General features: G+C 39.4%; 2 protein-coding genes across 2 annotated transcripts; both read right to left on the reverse strand.

The window, feature by feature from the left end:
* Positions 1–1,522: 1,522 nt before the first annotated feature.
* On the reverse strand, positions 1,523–5,822 carry LOC145618945 (FBD-associated F-box protein At5g22730-like). The gene is made up of 3 exons (XM_081673554.1): positions 4,941–5,822; positions 4,683–4,823; positions 1,523–2,178 (listed from the first exon to the last, which is right to left on the reverse strand). Exons 1-3 carry the CDS (start codon positions 5,820–5,822, stop codon positions 1,912–1,914), a joined length of 1,290 nt encoding a protein of 429 aa, XP_081529680.1. The 3' UTR covers positions 1,523–1,911.
* An 11,120-nt stretch (positions 5,823–16,942) lies between these two features.
* LOC145620765 (prefoldin subunit 5-like) lies at positions 16,943–20,733 on the reverse strand. Its single transcript, XM_081675471.1, has 4 exons — positions 20,480–20,733; positions 20,279–20,382; positions 19,603–19,680; positions 16,943–17,228 (listed from the first exon to the last, which is right to left on the reverse strand). Exons 1-4 carry the CDS (start codon positions 20,685–20,687, stop codon positions 17,145–17,147), a joined length of 474 nt encoding a protein of 157 aa, XP_081531597.1. The 5' UTR covers positions 20,688–20,733; the 3' UTR covers positions 16,943–17,144.
* Positions 20,734–20,834: the final 101 nt, after the last annotated feature.

Consider the following 20,834-nt stretch of genomic DNA (forward strand, 5'->3'; position numbering starts at 1 on the left):
TATTGGGGTGTTACAGGTACTCGGTTACATGTGAGGAGACGTTAGAATAAACACGTAGCTAAGACAATTTAGTTTCATTATGAACTTATTTATTTTCCTTTTCACTATTTTTTTTTAAATGATTTGCAGTTTTGATGTACTGACTATTTTATTTTTCCACCACTTAGACCACTTAGTTCATTAAATTGCATTTCATTTTGCTTTGCATTTATTTTCTACGGAAAATAAGGGTAGCAATAACAATCCTAGGGTTCGATGGCTAGGTTTTGAAAGTTTAAAAGGTTACTCTTATTATTTTAAAAAGACTCGAATTTTGGGGTGTTACACACATAAGGTGAATTAACCCTGAAGTTGACACCAAAGTACAAATATGTGCATTACCATTTATAACAATATTTGACCAAAGTACAAATATGTGCATTACCACACTTGTCAAAGATTGTTTAAATGGTAATGTACATGTTTTCTAATTTTTGTACTCCCTACGTTCTAAATTACTCGCAATATTTGGACTTTTTGCACTATTAACATATTTCACTTTGACCATCTTTTTTTAGCTATTATATAAAAGTCAATGTAATCATATAAGATATTGTTGGGTCTATTTTAATGTGTAGTTTCTTAATATAAAATTTTAATAGCTTTTATTAATATATAACAAAAGATATTGTCGATCAAACATGTACATCGACAAGCATGTCCAGTCAAAATGTTGCAAATAAACTGGGACAGAGGGAGTAACTATTAAAATAATGTTTATCATGTATAAAATTTCTTTTTCTTCAAATTTAAAGCATTGGTTACTAATTAATCAATTTCCTTTATTATTATTTTTTTTTATTAATAATTGAGTTAGAATAGTATTTGATCTTTTCTCCAACTACTTTTTTTTTTTAAAAAAAAAAACCGTGTATAATTATTGCAAAAGTTACACCAAAGCTAAAATACTATGAATTCGTTACAAACAAGTTCATCATTAATTGGAACCTTTAGTTGAAATATCAAAATTGCATTAATTGCCTTGAAAAGGCATATGGGTAGTTCAAATTAGGACACCAGTATTTTACTCCCATTTATATTAAAGATTAAATATAGACTTAATATTGGAATATCAACAAAAGTAGAAATTATTATTGTTATTATTTTTTACTTTTTAAATTAGTCAAAACAAAATATAAGGGATCAATGAACAAATGGAAAAAAAAAAAAAAGAATTCAAACACCTAAAAATCAAACCAACATTATTTAAAAAGTGGAGACGACAAAAGTGACACGACATGAATCAAATACAAAAAATAATGTTATTGTTAAAATTTTACAACACAATTAAGTATACGGTAAATAAAACACGACGAGGTGATTAACGCATCAAATTAGTGTTAAAATTCTCAATACAAAACTATCACGACTTAACAATACATAAAGTATAAAACGTTGAGTATAAGACATATTTGGATTGGTCCAATAACATGATTTAAGAGCCAGCATGACACAAAAATCACATATTCAAATCTCATCCACCCTCTATTATTAAGCACGTGAAATATTAAGCACTTATATAAATATATTGAATGAGGCAAGAGTTTTTCATGTACCACGACAATATGAAAAATATAATAATGCATATGTTTGCAACTCAATGAAAATGGGGGATTACTTTTGATGGATTAATAAGACTCCCGCAATCGAACGTACTTTCTTAACAAGCTGAAATTGGCTCCCTTATTCACTTGGGAATTCCTTCCACCACGACACTACACAACACATTTGCAACTTAAAATAGTTTTTTTATACGGTAAAATACGGGGGATCCCCCCACCCTATCACATGATTGAGGAAACAAGGATCTAACCGCCAACCATTTGGGGGTGGAGGGACTAACCATCCCTCTGACTCCAGAATAGACGAGAATTACTTTTCATGGGATATTACGACTTTGGCGGTTGGATGTACTCCTTGAAGCAAGTTGAAATTTAACTTGTTCGACAACATAGCTCTCCCTTTCGGCACGATGACTAGTTGCTCAAGTGCAATGGAATTTCTGAGCAAATATATCGCAAACTTCATTTCTTTCCACATTTCACTATAGCTTTCGATAGTAACTTTTTTCAACTGGAAAAGTCGGCGGTCCGGATACTGTCTTATGGGGCTCCGTTTCATTACCAAGTAATACTTCATCTAAAATCCGTAAAAAAAAAAAAAAATTAAAATGTGAACAAAGAGAGTAACAAGTTTGTAATAGATATAAACACCATCTTTAGCAACATACTTCATCCGTTTTTTTATAATGCATCACTTTGATTTTTGCACTATTCACCTCTTTAAAATAAATAAATGTTATTATATACTCTCCGGCATATAGTTTTAGGCAATTTTATTGAATTAAATTAAATAAGAGATAAGTGAGATAGTTGGAGTATTAAAAAATTGTAAAAGAAAAATAATGGGGTTACTAGTTTATTGAAAAGTAATGAATGTAAGAGGAAATATATAATAAAAAAGTAGTATTGGATTTGGGTGAGACCATTAGAGGAGGAGTATTTAAAGGCAGTTTTTTACAAAAAATAAAAATAAAAAAAAAAAAAAAAATGTAACAATTATTAAAACACGGTCGAATTTGGTAAGTGTAACACTTATTAAAACACTGGGAGAATAATACTCATTAGATTAGTCCTATAATATATTTTTACTATAATTTTCACTTAACAATAAAAGATATTAAAAGTCAAAATTGTGTCTCGCCAAATATGCCGATCAATCTTATACAAATAAAAAATACAGAGGGAAATAGTACATTGACAAGTAGGGATGATCAAGAATTGACCCGGTCCAAGATTTTTGGCAATTTTGGGTTTTTAATCTGATCTCTGGGCACCTTATTTTCAATTCAGTTCAATCCTAATAAGTTAAATTCAGTTCTTAATTTCCTTCTCCCAAATTCCCTCTGTCCCACATACATTACATTACTTGCAACATTTTGTCCCACATTACATTACTTGCAACATTTTGTCCCACATTACATTACTTGCAACTAGACACGCTTGTCGATGCACAAGATTGATCATCAATATCTTTAATTATATATTTATATAAGCTATAAAAAGTTTATATTAAAAATTTACATAAAAATACATCCAGCAACATCTTACATGACTATATTGGCTTTCCTACAATAACTAAAAAAGATGTCAAAGTGAAATGTATAAATAGTGCAAAAAGTCAAAACGTTGCGAGTAATTTTGGACAGAGGAAGTAAAATATTCAACTCCAATAAATTCAGTTTTTTATATTAATTTTTAAAAACTTGGTTGACCCAGTACATATATACCTCTTTATAAATAACCCTAGTTTAATTTTTTGGGAAATTCTCAATGGTACTCTCCAATTTATAAAATTCTCAATGGTAAACAATGTTTTATGAAATTATCTTTGGTACTCACTAATTACCATTTCTTATTCAATGGTAACATTAATGATATAAATATGCAATTATAAGCTAACCCTAGTTAACTAAAGGCATAATGACTAGTATAACCCTATTAAAGAAATAAAATAAAAATAAAAATAAAAACCCAGCCACCCTAACCCAAACCCACTGCCAAGCCCTCCCCTGCAAGCGGCGGCCGGCGATCGTCACCCCCCTTCCCTTGGCGCCGACGATCCTCTCCCTCCCTTCCCCTGACGCCGACGACCTTCTCCTTCCCCAATTCCCTCATATCTCCTTCCCCGATTCTCTCTCCTTCCCGATTCCCATTCCCTCTTCCCTCAATTTCCATCCCAACCTAGCCATCCCTCGACACATGCGTCGAAGCCGCTCTGAACCAAACTTTATCACCGCCTAGGAACTGAAATCCGCATTAATTCAAGGCGGCTGCAAAATTGACCCGATTCGTTGAAGCCGGTTCAATCTTCATCGAAACCATCGGAGGAAGTAGCAAGATAATCAGTTTTGGAACAATCTTTGTCGGGTATGAAGATGGCTTTGGTGGTTGGGTAAGATTGGTCAAAGGAGAGTGAATAGTCAACTGTGATTTCGCCGGTGGAATCGTTGAGTTGACCGATTTCGACGCGGTTTGGGCCTTTAGGGTTGTTGGTTTCGCGTATGGGGTTTCATGGTGAGGGGGTTGGTCGGAAAATGCAGTGGAAAGGGGGGGGGGAAGGTGGCCAGAAATGGTGGCCGGAAAAGGAGGTGGCTGGATTTTATGGAGGAAGGGGTTGGCATGGGGGAGAAGGGGTGGTGGGTTTTTGTTCAATAGGGGTATTTTAGACATTTTTGTTTTATCTCCCTTTTAAAACTTTAACCATGGTTAAGATATTCTTAAAATACTTAACTAATGTTACCATTAAATTAGTTTTACAACTTATAGATTACCAATGATAATTTGATATTTTAGTGTTTACCATTGAGAATTTTATAAAATTGGAGAGTACCATTGAGAATTTTATAAAATTGGAGAGTACCATTGAGAATTTCCCTAATTTTTTTTAGTGGTCGTTTGATTCCTACTTCTCATCCTCCCTGCATTTTCTCATTTCATCACTAGTTTTTTATGTGCTTTGGGGAGTGGTGTCACTTTTTTTTTTTTAATCAAGGTATCATACAATTCTTAAATAGCCAAGAAAAAAGAGATTTATAATCAGCATGGAATCTGAGATTATAGACAAAGTCAATAATGACTAACCTCTATATGTAATTCCTCAAGGATGGGAGAAGCATGTAAGAAATCAGTTATAGTGAAAAGATCAAAAACTACAGGAACGCGTAAACGTAAATGCAGCTTCTTCAGACTATGCGGAACAATGCAAGCAAGCGTTGGTGATACCTGAAGATATACGAGTATACGACAGACATGTTAGTACTTGCCAGAAAAAAGATATGGAATACGTACTTAAAGTGATATGGAATATATCCTACAAAAACTCAAAACTTTTTCACCAACCTCATTGTCTAACCCAAGAAATAAGTGCTGAAGCTCAGGAGCGTTTCTGGTGAGGTAATGAACAAACTTAGATGAGCAGCAGCCGTCTCTTTCACAAAAAATCCGTAAATACACTTCCCTCAAACAAGGGAGTTGGGAAAATGTGATTTTATTACAGCATTTATTAGTATAATCAAAGATCTCAAGATAAGGACAATCGAGGTAAAGGGCTGAGTGTAAATCAAAAACCAATTTCTTCAAATAGGGAAGTTTAACATTTAAACAGACATGGTATTGGTCGGTTGGAGATATTGAATCGATGGTTAGTGATGTGAGATTCAAAGCAACAGACAAGATATGATCCATATCACTCTTAAGCAAAGTAACATTCCTCAACTCGAGTGTCGTTAATCGAGTGAGCCAACTTTTACATCCACTTTTACACCCTGAACAAAGAGGTAGCTGGCAAAGTTTTAGACGTAAATGCTTCAAACAGGATGCCTCAGAGTGGAAAAGATGACAAGATAAAACATACTTTGGAGCAGGAGTGCGCGAATAAAGTAAGTTGAGGTCCAATTCCTCAACTCTCTTTTCGGTAACACTAGCAATCCACCCATTAATATGTGAATCATATTCTTTTGCAAAGTTAAAGTTGAGCTTGAAATTACTTATTTTTTGTGCTTTCCATATCTCTAGAAACTGATTAACAACTTTGACAAACTCAACTTCATTACTATCATTTATTCCTAACACACTTAAAGAATTAAACTCAAGGTCAAGGGTGGAACGGAAATCGGGAAGGTCTTTCCACCTAGGTGACAATGACCTTGTTCTAACAGCATCTGTTATAGGCAAGAAAGAAAGGAGTATATCATCTGGTAATTTGCTTATGTAATCCTCCATTTGATCGATCTTGTTACCTTCAATCCAATAAAAGACTTTAAACTTGTTAGGTTTTGTTAACAAAAACCACAACACCGACAACAACGAAAACACCAACAACAGCAACAACAACAACAGCAGCAACAACAACAATTTAATTGTCAATTCATTGATCTAATATATCATTAGACGATTCTGCAACACCTTAGAAATCAAATTAAAAACCAAATTTGATTCAAACAATCGAACGCCTCCAATTTCATGATAACAACAACAGTTTAATTGTCAATTCATTGTTCTAATATATCATTAGACGATTCTGCAACACCTTAGAAATCAAATTAAAAACCAAATTTGATTCAACAATCGAACGCCTCCAATTTCATGATAACAACAACAATTTAATTGTCAATTCATTGTTCTAATACATCATTAGACGATTCTGCAATACCTTAGAAATCAAATTAAAAACCAAATTTGATTCAACAATCAAACGCCTCCAATTTCATGATTTTATCATAAACCCTAAATATATTTTTGTTTTGTAACGGGATAATCGAACCCTAAATTGAGTATGCTGAGAATTAAATCAACAGCCCAAAATTGTGAAATAGAAACTCGATTATTTTTTAAAAAAAACCAACACTTACCTCAGAAGTTTCTTCAAAGGAAGATCGAAATTCAGAATTCGCCTCTCGATGGATGAGGAGGAGCGCTACACTATGGAAAACTGATAATGAGATTTTTAAAACAAACATAAGAGATTTACTAGTATTTATTTATTTATTTATTTATTTTTTTTAGAAACAAAAAGAGATTTATTTTGGTCGTGGTCGGAGTGTGCTTTATTCTATTCAAATTCAAATTTTATAATTTGGAAAGTTTTTTTTTTTTTTTTTTTAAAAAAAAAAAGATTATTTAAAAGTTTTTTATCCCTCAAAAAAAAAAATTTAAAAAAATAAATAGCAAAAAATTATAAGTTTTTTATATATTTTTTTTTTTTGAGGGGATATAAGTTTTTTATATACTAAGATTAGTAACCCTTAATTTCACTTTTCTACGCTGTGGCCAACACAATGACGTATATCACTTTCTACCCTATAACCACAAATACATTTTGTTTCCATATGGTAACCTTGCTGTTATCCAACCGTTTAAAATTCCGTTAGTGGGGCCCATTATCAGATTATTAATGATTTTTTATCGATTTGTGCATTGAAAAAATGTTCGTTAAAGGTATTGAGGGCTATTATGGGCCTTAAGGAACCATATTAAACTCGGATTTCACAAAAAAAATAATATAAATGTCTCGTTTTGCGTATTAGAACGTAAACACGTAAATCGAGACATTTCTTAATAAGTATAATAAGACATTTAAGTTTTTTTTTTGCCAGATCTGATTTCAATTTGGCCCCTAAAGCCCTATTAGCCCCAAAAACCTTAAACGAAACATTTTTCAAAGCGCAAATCGATAAAAAAATTATAAATAGAGAGTGAGCCCCACTAACGCATTTTTAAAACGGCAAGATAACGACAATGTTACGTATGGAAACAAAATGTATATTGGGGTTACAGTATGGAAAGTGATCTATATTGAGGCACAACGTAAAAAAGTGAAAATAACAGCGTTCATATATAAAAAAAAACCGCTTTATTTATTAACGATACACCAACAAGCAGGTGTTCCCTCAAAAAAAAAAACAAAAAACAAAAACAAAAAAAAAATTATTTCGGTTACGTGGAGTGCGCAACTACGCGAATACTATTTAAATTTGGAAAAAAAAATTGAAAAAAGAGAAAATTAGGACCGTCAAATTTTACTGAAGATATTTTACCAGAAAGGCAGGTTCTACATACCGAACTACATTTAATGGCTATAAATAGCATAATATATTAATATGTTTTTTTTAATCCAAATGAGGTTACAACGTACCTAGAAGAAAGGAAAAAACAATGAAAAACAGAACAACTAAAAAACCAAAGAAAAAAACATAGCAAAACACGTAATTATGGAGGAATAAAGCGAGGTATAGACACCCCTCTTATGTCCTCCTCTAAAATACGACCAAAACCTTCTAGAGCATTATTGTAAAGTTCTAACTGAGAGTCCTGGACGACTCTGCGGTTGGCCAACCAATCCGCCGCTCGGTCACCTTCTCTATAAATGTGGAGTTGTGGACGACCTTTACTTCCCAACATTTGTCATTGATTAGCTTTAAGCAAAATTGGATGCATTCACCATACACTGCTTCTTGCTTTTGGAGAGCTTGGACACATGCTGCATTATCCATTTGAATTTCAAGTTTGTCAATTTGCCGGTTCTTAGCTATCTCAAGGCCTCGAGTAAGCGAAAGTACCTCTGCCCTCAAGGCAAAGCAATAGCCAAAACTGGCCGCAAATGCCGAAACCATATTGCCTGCATATTCTCGAATTATAGCACCCCTACCTGCTGGACCTGGTTGTTTTTGGCTGCACCGTCGCAATTGAGAACATACCACCCATAGGGTGGAGCATGCCAAGTAATATTGGCTGGAATGCGATAACATTTCTTCGCTGTTTCTTCCCCCAACTTATTCCATATAGCTCTACGGACTTCTTCATATCGCACTTGGAGGAAGCAACAAAGTCAATGGGCATTTCATCACGTCTATTGAAGGCAAAGCAGTTTCTCCACCTCCAAATCCACCAAACTCAAATGCAAAAGAATGTAGCCCAGGATTATTCATTTACTGGATCCAATCACGCACATTTGCAGTCAACCATTCTTTTAAGCCTCCTTGATAAAATGCAGCCATGGTATTGTCATCCACTGTCTTACGCCACACAACCCTTCCAGCTGGGCAATCACAAAGGATATGGAGTGTTGTTTCTTCAGGAAACCCACAAATGAAGCACCTAGAATCATCTGTCATCTTACGTTTGAAACGATTTTTATTGCCAAGTTTCGTTGTTGAACCGGGACTCCACATTACATCTCAACCATCATCATCAATAAAATCTGTTTTGTGCTTCATTACGCTCAAAGCAGGTTTAATTGTAAATTTCCACTATCTCCATCTTTCCAATCCAATACACCAAGTCTCTAATACTCGGGTCAGACCGAACCTCATAGCTTTGGATTTTTTTAGCGTGTGTTGATCAAGGAAGGGCGCAAAAATATTCCAACGCCAACCTTCCCCTTATTCCCACATCTCCTCCACTGTTTCCTCTTCTAGCTCACTAGGAATTGGTTGAGTAGCAAGTTTGCTTAGAGGAGTGTCGGTGGCCCATTTGTGATCCCAAAACAACGTCGTCATGCCATTACCAATTGCCGTTTTCAAGCCTTCAACTAAGACTTTAGCATTCTCCGTGATGCCACTCTAAACGTTGGACATACCTGTTTCGGGGTTTTTTGGAATCCCACGAGATACTGGTCACGCTCTACCTGGCAACGAGACTCGGACACCTGCAAAACAACAAATCTCCGGTGATCGGAGATTCGCCTCCGACGATCAAGTTAGTGACCAGAAACGGAATAAATTTAGAGAGAGAAAGTAGAGAGAAGTTGGAGCTTTTAGTGCTCTTGTGTAATGATATGTTTCTATTCCCCTTCCCATCATCAATGATTGGGGTATTTATAGGGGTTGGAATTTGTGCCTCTTAGGGTAAGTGACCTAGGAATTTGGGCTCTGATTGGCTGCGCAATCAGATTAGGACAGGTGTCCTTAGGGGGCGCCGTTTTACAGCTTTCCTAGGAGTTTGGGCCTCCTGATGTAAGGAGGCCTTTATGACATAAAACACATTTTCAGGTGCTCTCTTGCTCCTTCTACGTGTCATCTTCCTGTGGTGGCACGTGTCGCCCATTAATTGGGCCACGTGTCATCACGGGATTAGACCACGTATTAGGGGTAATTTTTACCATAAACATTTGCCCCTCAGAGGGGGTGGCTCGTCCCAACTGGGCCGCCTCCTCTGATCTTCACTCAATCGAGCAGCCTGGGCTTATTTGGAGCGTTTCTGTATTGCTGGCAGTTCGGACAGGATCGTCCGACTGCTTTATTGGGCTAGGCGCCTCGTCCGAATGTCCTGATGCTTTATTGTGCTAGGCGAACATCAGCCGTATCATCAGTCGGACAAGTTTTGGCCGAATGGCTTTATAATTGGGCTAAGAGCCTTAACTGATTCGTCCGATATCTTCAGGGTATTTTTAGCCTGATTGATCGGGCGAATTGGGCCGAGAGGCCTGGGCCGAAAGGCCTTATGAGTCTCCTGAAGGAGACAGATTTGAGTATGCACTACGCTTCAAATTTCAGGCCTCTAACAATGAGGCGGAATATGAAGCCCTGCTAGCCGGCATTCGCATGTGTAAGGCGGCAGGGGCCATGAAAATTGACGCCTACTCTGATTCTCAATTGGTTGTTAGCTAGTATGAGGGAAGCTACGAGGCTACTCATCCGGCTATGATTAAATATGTTCAGGCAGTCAAAGAAGAGACCAAGGCACTTGAGGAATTTCGGCTGAATCAGGTGCCTAGGTCGGAAAACAACCAGGCGGATGCATTGTCAAAGCTGGCATCTTCCGCCTGCCATGATACGCCTCGGTCAGTCTTCTGGAAAGTTCTTGAAAAAAGAAGCATCTATGAGGATCCCGTTGGAATTCTGGACCGAAGCTCTACCTGGATGGATGGCATCCGGGCCTATCTCTCAACACTTCATGATTCGCCACAGGAAGCAGCCGTCATGAAAAAGCGAGCTGCAAGATTCGAGTTGAAAAATGGAGAACTCTTCAAGGCGGGGTTTCTGAAGCCTTTATTGAAGTGTGTCACCCCAGAAAAGGGGAAAGAAGTTCTCGAAGACTTGCACTCGGGATTCAGCGCCTCTCACATAGGCGACAGATCCCTAGCCGTCAGAGCCAGACGACATTACTTTTGGCCCACTCTTGAGGCGAACGCCAAGGAGTTGGTGAAGAAATGTGACAAGTGCCAAAAATTTGGCAAACTCATTCACCGTCCGGCTACTGATCTGACGGCCATCCACAGCCCAATCCCGTTTGCAAAATGGGGCATGGACATTCTAGGTCCTTACACGCCTGCTCCAGGCGGAAAGCGCTATATCTTAGTGGCTGTGGATTATTTCACCAAGTGGGTTGAGGATGAGGCGGTTAAAAACATCAAGACCTCAGACGTAATTTCCTTCATCTGGAAGAACATTATCACCCGGTACGGGGTACCCATGTCTATGGTTTTTGATAATGGTCCTCAGTTTGAGACGCCTCAGCTAAAAACTTGGTTGGGAGATCAGGGGATCTCAAGCTATTTCGCATCTGTTGGCCGGCCCCAAGCAAACGGCCAAGTTGAAGCTTTCAACAAACTCATCTCAGACGGCATTAAAAAGAAAATAGAAAGAGCTGGTGGCTTATGGGCAGAAGAATTAATCCATGTCCTGTGGGCCATCCGGACAACAGCGAAAGGGGCAACCGGTGAAACCCCATTTCTCATGGTTTACGGTGCTGAAGCCGTCTTGCCCATCGAACATTACGAGCCGAATCTCAGAGTCATGCTGTATGATGAAGAGGCAAACTGGGAAGCAATGCGCCTGGCATTGGATTCACTCCCAGAACGCAGGGGCAATGCCGCCTTGCGTCATGAGATTTACCGTCTGAGAATGACGAGAGCCTACAACAAAAAAGTACACAAGCGTCCCTTGAAAGTTGACGACTTAGTGTTACGAAAAATGGAGGCAACCGGTAGGGCCAATGAGTTGGGAAAGCTAACCCCAAATTGGGAAGGCCCCTACCGGATCTATGAAGAAGTAAGGGACGGCACCTACCGCCTGGAAACTCCAGACGGAAGGCGCCTACCGAGAACTTGGAATGTAGACAATCTAAAAAAGTACTACTTCTGAGAATGTAAACTTTTTGTAAACAGTGTCAGTTAATGAAGATTCAGACTTTGTTTGCAAAATTATCGTTTGATTATCCATCCGGGTAATATCCAGGCGGATTCCTCATTTACCTAACTAAGTTCGATACTTAGTGAAGGTTTCATTTGTTAGTCCGCCTGGGTAATACTCGGATCTCTTGTTTATTTAAGTTTGATTTTGTTTATTCAACTGCTTGACTATCCGCCTAGGTAATACTCAGACGGATTCTCCATTTATCTAACTAAGTTTGATACTTAGTATGATACTATTCGCCTGGGTAATACTCAGACGGATTCTCCATTTATCTAACTAAGTTTGATACTTAGTATGATCAAATATTTGTCTGTCCGTCTAGATATTACCCAGACAGACTCGTATGCTTAAAAAACTAAGTTCGATACTTAGTGTAAATTCAACACTGATTAAGAAACTAAGCACAAAAACGTTTAGTGGCTACACAACCGATCTCAAAAAGGATCAGAGGCTAAAATGGCCGGATGGTTGCTATTTTTATAAAATCGTCTGTCCCAACATGGACAAAGGCGTCCGGCAACACCCCTCCGGGTGCAATCGTCGCAGAGAACAGATTATCTGTCGGTTCTACGTATCCATGCAAACGGCAAAAATTGAACGACCAAATTGGTCAACTCATAGCCGTCTGACTAAAATAACCTACGAAGAACGAATAAGTTCCTAAATACCGGATGCCCACAGGTATCAGTCGGTAACCGGCTGAAGTTCTCACAGGTTATTTATTTTAAAAATTGCACCTCACCCCAATTGGGGCAAGAGTTCAATGGCTATGAGATCTCTACCAAGACGGGCATAAGCCGTCTGTGTAGTGACTGAAACGCCTGTTGGTGTACGGCTGTGCACTTGGTTTGGGGCAATCACTACTGTGATTGATTGACTTACAAACATATCATGCTCTTTGCAGCATCAGACGTTTTCAAGTCAATCAACCAGCTCCAATTGAAACCAATCACACAGCCGTTCAGGGCAAGGACAGCCGGACTACTGATTAGTTAGCCAAGAATTCGCCGCATGCTTTTGATAAGTTACGCAAGGAATCGCTGCATGCTTTCGATAAGTTAGGCAAAAATTAAAATTTGCAAAAAACAAAAATTCAAATGCTAAATGATCAAAACCGACCTAGTCGGTGCAATTCATAAAAGTCCATCCAACCAAACGGTTGTAATGGATCAAATGTTAACCGGACCCCGTTCGGGAGAAAGAAATTGTTAATTAACCCGGCTCCATAGCCGGTAAAAACACAAATACTCGGCACGCAGGCCGGAAAAGCAAGTTTTGGCATACAGCCTCCTGGTTCTCCCCCTTCTCCTCATCATCTGAGGGAATTTGGTGCGCTTCGCCGGGACCAGGAAGCTCAGGCGCGGTTGGCTCACTGTTGCTGAGCCAGGCTTCAAAGGAGGCAGGCTCTGGCTCACCTTGCTCTCTCAAGTACACCACGTACTCGGCATAGCTGTGTGCCATTGCCCAGATGCTATAATCAGCTTCTGGGTACAAGGCAGCCCAAGCAATCTTCATATGGGCGTCGTTGTCAGCATCACTCTCAGCAACAAGGCGGTTTTGCTCCGCCTCCAGGGTTGTTGCAAAGTTTTTCTGAGCTTGAGCAGCATCCTTCTCCAGCCTCTCAACCTTGGCTTTCAGTTTGCCAAGGTCTGCCTGGGCCTTCTTGAGCGCCTCATCAGCCTGCTTGGCGCTCTCGTCTGCCTTCTTCTGGGCCTCCTCCGCCCCCTTCTTGGTCGTCTCAGCATCCGTTGCCCGCTAGTCGGCCGCCTTCAGATCTAGCTCCAGCTGCTGGATTTTAGACGCCTGTGTCATAATTATTGCTTTAGTTTCAAGTTCATTTACGATAGTCGAGTGTAAAGCAATATTATCAGCGTCTATGGCGGACTTCTTGGCCCTTTTTACCTCTTCCCGTTTGCGGGAATAAGGACGTTTGAGCCCGTCCACTCGCAGCATGGCCTGCAAAAGCAGGCGGTATAAGAATTACAGGCGGGATAATTACTTGGAAAAAATAACATTGAATTGACAAGTTTCTTACCTCAGCCAGAAGGGATAGAATGCGTTCAAGATTAAACGTCTCTATCCCAGGGATATTGTCCTTATCCCTCTTCCGGACGGCATCCAGCATGGCCTTGGCGTGCTTCTGGACGTCTGGCCAGCGGGGAGATTGATCTGCACCACAATCAACACGTGATGAGTGCGAAACTAAGGCAGCACCTATTTGTTGCCGACCGTCTGAGGATGACGTCTGTTGGGAGTGGGATTTCACCCGTAAAGGCCACCCCAGCTCAAGCGGGGATTCAAAAGGGTTCTTACCTTCAGAGCCGGCCAAGCAGGAAATGCTTGCAGGCGTGGTGAACCCCGCGGCTGCTGATAAGGGGTTGACAAGATCAAGGCCCACGATGCCGCCTATCTTCTCGAGTCGCCCCGCAACCCGCATCGTTTTAGCCCCGGCTGAGGCGCCAGGAGTTGACGCAGAGGCGGACTTTTTTATTTTATTGAGAACGGTTGGGGCCTCCTCTCTAGCCCGTTTGAGATTCTTCTCAAACGATTTCCCAACTTCTCCCCCCTGTGAAAATACACAAGTAAAGGTTAGTATCCGGGCAAGACAGTTTATAAAATAAACTTAAGAAAGGGTCAGGCGCTCAATACCTTGGCCCTAAACTCGGCCGCAGCCTTCTCCGCAAGATCTTTGCGGATGGTCGCAGAAGACCGCTTGGGAGTTTTCTCCGACTGCAATATGTTTAGCGCTTCTTCTGCAAAAAAGAAAGAAATTGATCAGAATCATAAATCAATTCCGATAGAAAAATACTACAGACGGTGTGAACCCAAGTGCATACGTTTATTAAACATGTGCCCTAACCCGCAGGCGGCTAGGAAACATTCATTCCTGAACCAGGCGCTCTTGGGAATCCAATTCTTAGGGACTTTTATTGTTTCCCCGGTTGACAGAGTTGCGTCTGTGAGGCCGAAAAAGTCTGCCTCGATTATTTTGTCAAAGTCTTCCTCTGGGATCCGGGGAAGAGCGCACTTCCTGCCCAACAAGTCGGGCTTCTTATTATACAGACGGAATTCATAATTTTCCCATCTGGTTGGGGCTGACATCAGGTAGAACCTGTGCTTCCAGCCATCTAACTTGGAGACCTTGTCCAAGGTCATCATGTATTGCGGCTGTGTGGTTAGAGTACACCACGCCCTCCAGCCGCCTGGGCTTCTGCTGAGATAATGCATGCTTGCAAAGGCCTCCCAGCCGGGGTTAAGCCCTTGGAACTCGCAGGCGGCAAAATACCCCAGAATGTTGGTCCAGGAGTTGGGGGTAAGTTGCCAAACCCCAAGGTCGTAGCCTCTCAAAATTGCCTTCACCGCCTGGTGAAGGGGGAAGCGAAGGCCGGCTTTGAACGCCGCCTCATAACAGCCAAAATAGCTGTTGGCGTTCTCTTGATCATCCCCCCAAGCGATGGTGCCCAGCTCATGCAGCACCCGGATCTTATACCCGTCTCCAAGCGGGTGCATTTTCTTAAAGTTCTCTAAGTTCTCTCCCATCTGGATTCGGTCCTTGGAGGAGACGTGGATGCTGAAGGGATCGTTCTTCTCATTCCACTTTTTCCTTTCTTCCTCCTCGCTATCCGGAAGAGGGGGCAAGTCATCGCTGCTCTCGGAGGTAGAGGCGGAGCTGTCGCTCTCCGTCTCCCCCTCGCTTTGGTCCATGGGGGCAGAGGCGGCCTCGTCGCCGCCTTGGTCACACTCTTCCAAGAAAGAGTCAGCAGGGGTTGAAGGGGCGCGCGGAGGGGATCTCTCCAGAGCCGTCTAGTCTCCCTGACCAAACGATTCTCCCTCAGGCGTTTGGCCGCCTGAGCCTTCGCTTCTATAATTCGGATCAGTGGTCGTCTACATTGTCCGAGCCATGGTGTCCTGCACAGACACATAACTGGTCGGAATCCATGGCAAAGGGTGGTCCCAACACCCCGAGCCGGCACTCCCAGTCCTAGACTCAGCCGTCCCTGGTGACCGGCTGGACTCTAACCTAAGCTGTGTCGTGTGTGTTGGTGATGCATCCATTTATTGCAAGAAATATGTACAAATGGTGAAAAAAAAAGAGCTAAGAGAGACAGAGACGGTACCTTTGGATTTGATATCTGAAGGAAGGCAGGTCCGGCTGGGTTGCGGAAGAACAAAGTTTCTTGCTCGCGCCTGACTCAAACGGATGTCTTCTGCTCTCAAAGTTTTTCTCTCTAGAAAATTTTTGTAAACGTACAAAATTATGAGGGTAAAACGGCTATATATAGAGGGTAAATTTGGGGGCATTTCCGTAATTTACCCGGAAGATGAATGGTTACTCTGTAACGGTAAAATTACCGCCAGCCGAAGCGTGACATGTGTCACAGATGCCATGTGGCGTGCCACGTCACATCTGTGAGGGGCAAATGTTTAGGGTAATTTTACCCTGCCACGTGGCCCAATCAGAAGGTGACACGTGTCAGCCCCAGATTGGTCTAAAATGGACCAATCCCTGCTCAACACGTGTCATTCCCGAAATCAAGGGAAAAGGCGGCCTTCAGGCCCAAATCCCGAGAATGCTGCCAAACGGCGCAGCCCACCAATGATTAGGGTTCAGTAACCTAATCAGGGGCACAATTCCCAAAGACCCTATAAATAGGGAGATGTCCCTCATTTTGAGGACACGTTTTACCATTTATTACACATTTTACTCTTTGATAAAGACATCCTGAGCTTGGAATCCGAGCAGATCCCCACCTAAATTTCCGCACCTTTTTTCTCCCTTCAAATTTCTAACTTGTGCGTCGGAGGCGGAGCACCACCCAACTGGTGTCTCCGTTTGTTTTGCAGGTACAACTCACCCAGGATCAGTCTTCGTGTTGTAACTCTCCCGAGGGACAAAAACACCCAAAACAATAATTTTTTTTTTTTTTTTTTTTTTTTTTTTTTTTTTTGCATTTCACCAAAAAGAAAAAAAAAACACACACACGAGTATCAAAAAGAATTTCCCAAAAGTAAATAACCTTCAAAGATACTATTAAATGATTTTATTGGATTCAATTAGGAATTTAAATTTAGGATCATATTTCCTAACTTAGGGCCTATTCAGTTCAATTCCAATAAGTTCAGTTCTTATTTTCCTTCTCTCTTAAAACATTCAGTTCAGCTCAACGCCAATAAGTTAAGTTAAATTCACCTCGGTAAATCAGAATAGGCTCTTAGTCAATTCAAATTTATCATTATCAATTTTATATTTTTTAAAGATGTTTTAAATAGAGGCACATTATCTTCCAAAAATAAGTACTTTTTATCAAGCCTATAAATATGATGGTAATTGGTAAAGACAATTCAAATACCATTACAATTTCTAAGAATCCATAATGCTGAATTACAAAACTGAGTTACACGTAGATTCTCATGAACTTGGTGCCATCTGCTTTAACTTGGCCTGTAGTACAGCTCCGGCTTCATCAGCTATAATTTTCTTCTTTGATGCAACCTGAATTTTCCCATACAACATAAGTTTGATTAGCTACACTGGCTTGCTCACCCACCCCACCCCACTCCCCAAGTTTCCTTAAATTTTAAAAGCATGACACGGTTAAACTTATGAGGGTTTAGCCAGCAGGCAGTACAACGAAGATGAAGACAGCAATCTTTGACATAGAATGACACAAATCAAGTCAATTTGTTACATTGAGGATAATCAAGACATATAGGAAGTCACGAGCAGCCAAAACAGAGACCAAAAGAAGGGAGGCAACATAATTGTCAAGATCCTGCTAATGTAACATTACTCTTACAGGAGAACACCAGCACCAATTCAAGCTGTAATGCTTGACTAGCATCTGCAGCTGTTAATATGTTTTTTCCTTAATTGCACTGCTTCACTATAATTCAACACTTGGGGTTGCCATGTCATTTTATGCAAGAGAGGGTGCAAAAAGGTTAAAGTTAAAGGTACTTCTATATCATGAAAGACAGAGAGGAGAAAAGAGAGAAAGAGTTACACTCATTTTGAAACATTCCAAGTGTGGCAATTTTAGTGAAATGAGGGAAGTATGATTGTACAAAGAATCATTTTCCACTATACTACCGCTACAATGAAGTTCATTTCATCAAAAAGGCCTAAAAGCAGTTTATTTTACAAAACCCTTAATAAAGGGTACAACAACCATAAAAATAGTGTCAGTGGTCATCCACAAAGATCCTCTTCCTCCATTTGCTATTATCTCGTTGATAGGTATATAATATTTCAATTTGACCACATTAAGTTGAAGGACAGCCCAATTAACTCTTTAATCAGCAAATTGAGGAGGGATCAAGGGAATACACATCATCTACCCAAATGGCCAAAAATAAATCCTAATCTTTAAGAAAAATTTCAAACCCAATATTTAAGATATATAGGTCGACAACAAGTGCTTTAAAATAGCTCAAACAACTACCCTCCTGATCTGAGAAAATTTTCCCACTGCACAGTTTAAGCATTATCTATTGTTGCTTGAAGTTCCTCACTATGGAGAGGTAATATCTGTGGCAAAGCACCGTGGCCAAGGGACTGTAGAATGAGCCAGCAAAGGATTTTGGACACAATAAAGAAGGTGAAAACACCGTATCAATTGATACTAACATCTTGATTTAATTAGTTAGAAAAACCTATGGTGGTAATTGACCTCACAGATCATTAACCTTAGCTGAGGCCTCAGAGTTCCTACAGTAATCAAACGATACACTATTTTGTTTGACTTAAATATAAAAGAAGATTAGCAAAACACTGAGATTGACCAAATTCCCACAAGCATTTGAGGTTTGACAATGCCCTAGTGGCCTAGTCTGATGAAAATTCCAACGTATCAACCTTCAGAAATTTTTGTCATCGTATACTAAAATCTAAGCAAGAGCCTTTACATTGTTATCCCCAGGGACTTAAGCTCATGGTATGTTTGTACCAAAAACAAGCCGAAAGAGCATAGGTAAAAAGATGTCTAAGAAAGTTCAGAATTCTTTCTACAATACCATTTTGGGTGCACTTATTAGCCATCTACCTTCTGTTTCATAATATTCATCAATATTCCTTCCATCCAAGAAAAGCATCAAATTGCAACCAAAAGCACAAGCTCTTAAACATCTAATAACCTCTCTTCAGCATAATAGGCATGCCATAACCCAGAAAGATTCTTCTGTTTTGTGGTCAGTAAACGAAGTAAAAGAATAACCTAAAAAGTGTCTGCATTTTAGAACCTTAATTTGCTAGAGAAAACTGCTGAAATATACGAAGTACTTCATAATTCATATATACATTGAAAACCTCAAAAAGATCAATTGGAGTTTTGCTATTGACTAGCTAATCCCTTAAACAAAACTTCTAGTAAAAGCAGCATATTTCTAGATAGATAAACAAAGGTTAATCTTGGACCCCTCACATAATACCCTTGTTTTCTAAAACATCAACAGAAAGGATAAAGTAACACATATTACAAAGCCAAAACATTTCATACTCAGGTTAGCCAGAAAAAAAATGTAATGTCTTTATTCAAGCAGCTTGAATGTGTCTGTATTTCAATGTAAGTAAAACCTCTTAAGGAATGTTATCAGGAATGTCAATAAAAAAAAACGTAAAAGTACAAAAACCAAATAGATAGTCAACAAATCATTTATAAACACCAGTCAGGCATACCATGAGTTATTTCTGGACTTCTAAGTGTTCTAACTCAATTACCGACAACGTGTATATTAATACATAATGTGAAAGAAGATAATAAGAAGATATAACATCAAATTATAGCATTATTGTCATGATTCCATCTGCCAAAACAAGCGATTTCGCATATCAACCAAAAACAAACTCAAACAGGGATGGTTAGGAATACCTCAACAAGTTGCTCGTGATTAGATTTAAGCAGACTGATTTTGCGCTGACAATAGTCCTTGCCTTCAACCATTGTTTTCTGATTCATAAGCAAAACATAAGAAAGTCAAACAATGTTGTATCTTGAACTGGATATGCAACGCACATCGAATGCTCAACAATAATATACAAATGGACAGAATCACACCGTCTTTTCCACGACAATTAAGTACACTAAATAGAAAGAAACAGCATACCCCAAATTCCCACACTCCCCACGCCGTCCCCTCAAAAATGTAATTACATCAAAACATTGAAAACTCCAAATTACCCAAAATGGAAAGGCATGGGATTAACAATTGCTGGGAACAACAAATGTAGAACTAACGAGTAGACAAACGACATGCTTCTTACCATTCTTTGGAACGACGGAAACTAGGAGCAAGTACAAATATACATTCTTACCAGAAGAGTAAGTAAAAACATCATCACTAACTAAACTACACATTACATTACAGCCAATGCTCACTAAACCAGCACATCAAATCATAGCAAATAATTTAAGTTCATCAACTAAAAATGCTCGTATAAATTAAAACCCAACATTGCATAACCATCGAATTTCAATCAAAAACCCTAATTCAAGCCATTAAACCCCAATAACAACAATCAATCAAAATAAAAAAAATGAAACAAACCTCAACAAAGTAACCAGTGCCAACATCAACCAGAACCTTATCAGCATCATCAAGAGTACCAGGAACATAAAGCGACGCCGTTAAAGGCACCAACATCTTCTTCCCTGCTCAACAACAATAATCAAAATCAATTCTCATAAAAAAAAATCGAATCTTTTTTATGTTAGAATAAAAATCAGAGAAGTAGAAGAGATGGGTAACCTTGAGGGCGGGAAGAGAGGTCGTGAAGTGCAGTAGAAGCGAGTTCAAGACGAGAAGTAGCAGTACGAATGTTAGTTAAACTGTCTTGAAGAAGATTGAGTTCAAGATCTGATTGTTCTTTCACCATTTTAAGCTGTTCAATGCTCATCTTCTCCATCTCCGCCGCACGAACCACCGATCCTCCTCCTCCTCCGCCCTTGTTCGCCATTGTTTTTCTCTCTCCTGATTCTTCACTCTCCCTCCCTTTCTTATGTGCTCAATTTCTCCCAAAATATATTATTTATTTGGAAAAACTAAAAATAAAAATAAAAAATTATTGCTTTATTTAGAGTTTGTTCAAGGATCAGAATCAAAA

Source organism: Chenopodium album, chromosome 27 (assembly GCF_948465745.1).
Source record: "Chenopodium album chromosome 27, dcCheAlbu1.1, whole genome shotgun sequence".
In the NCBI taxonomy this organism is placed as follows: Eukaryota; Viridiplantae; Streptophyta; class Magnoliopsida; order Caryophyllales; family Amaranthaceae; genus Chenopodium; species Chenopodium album.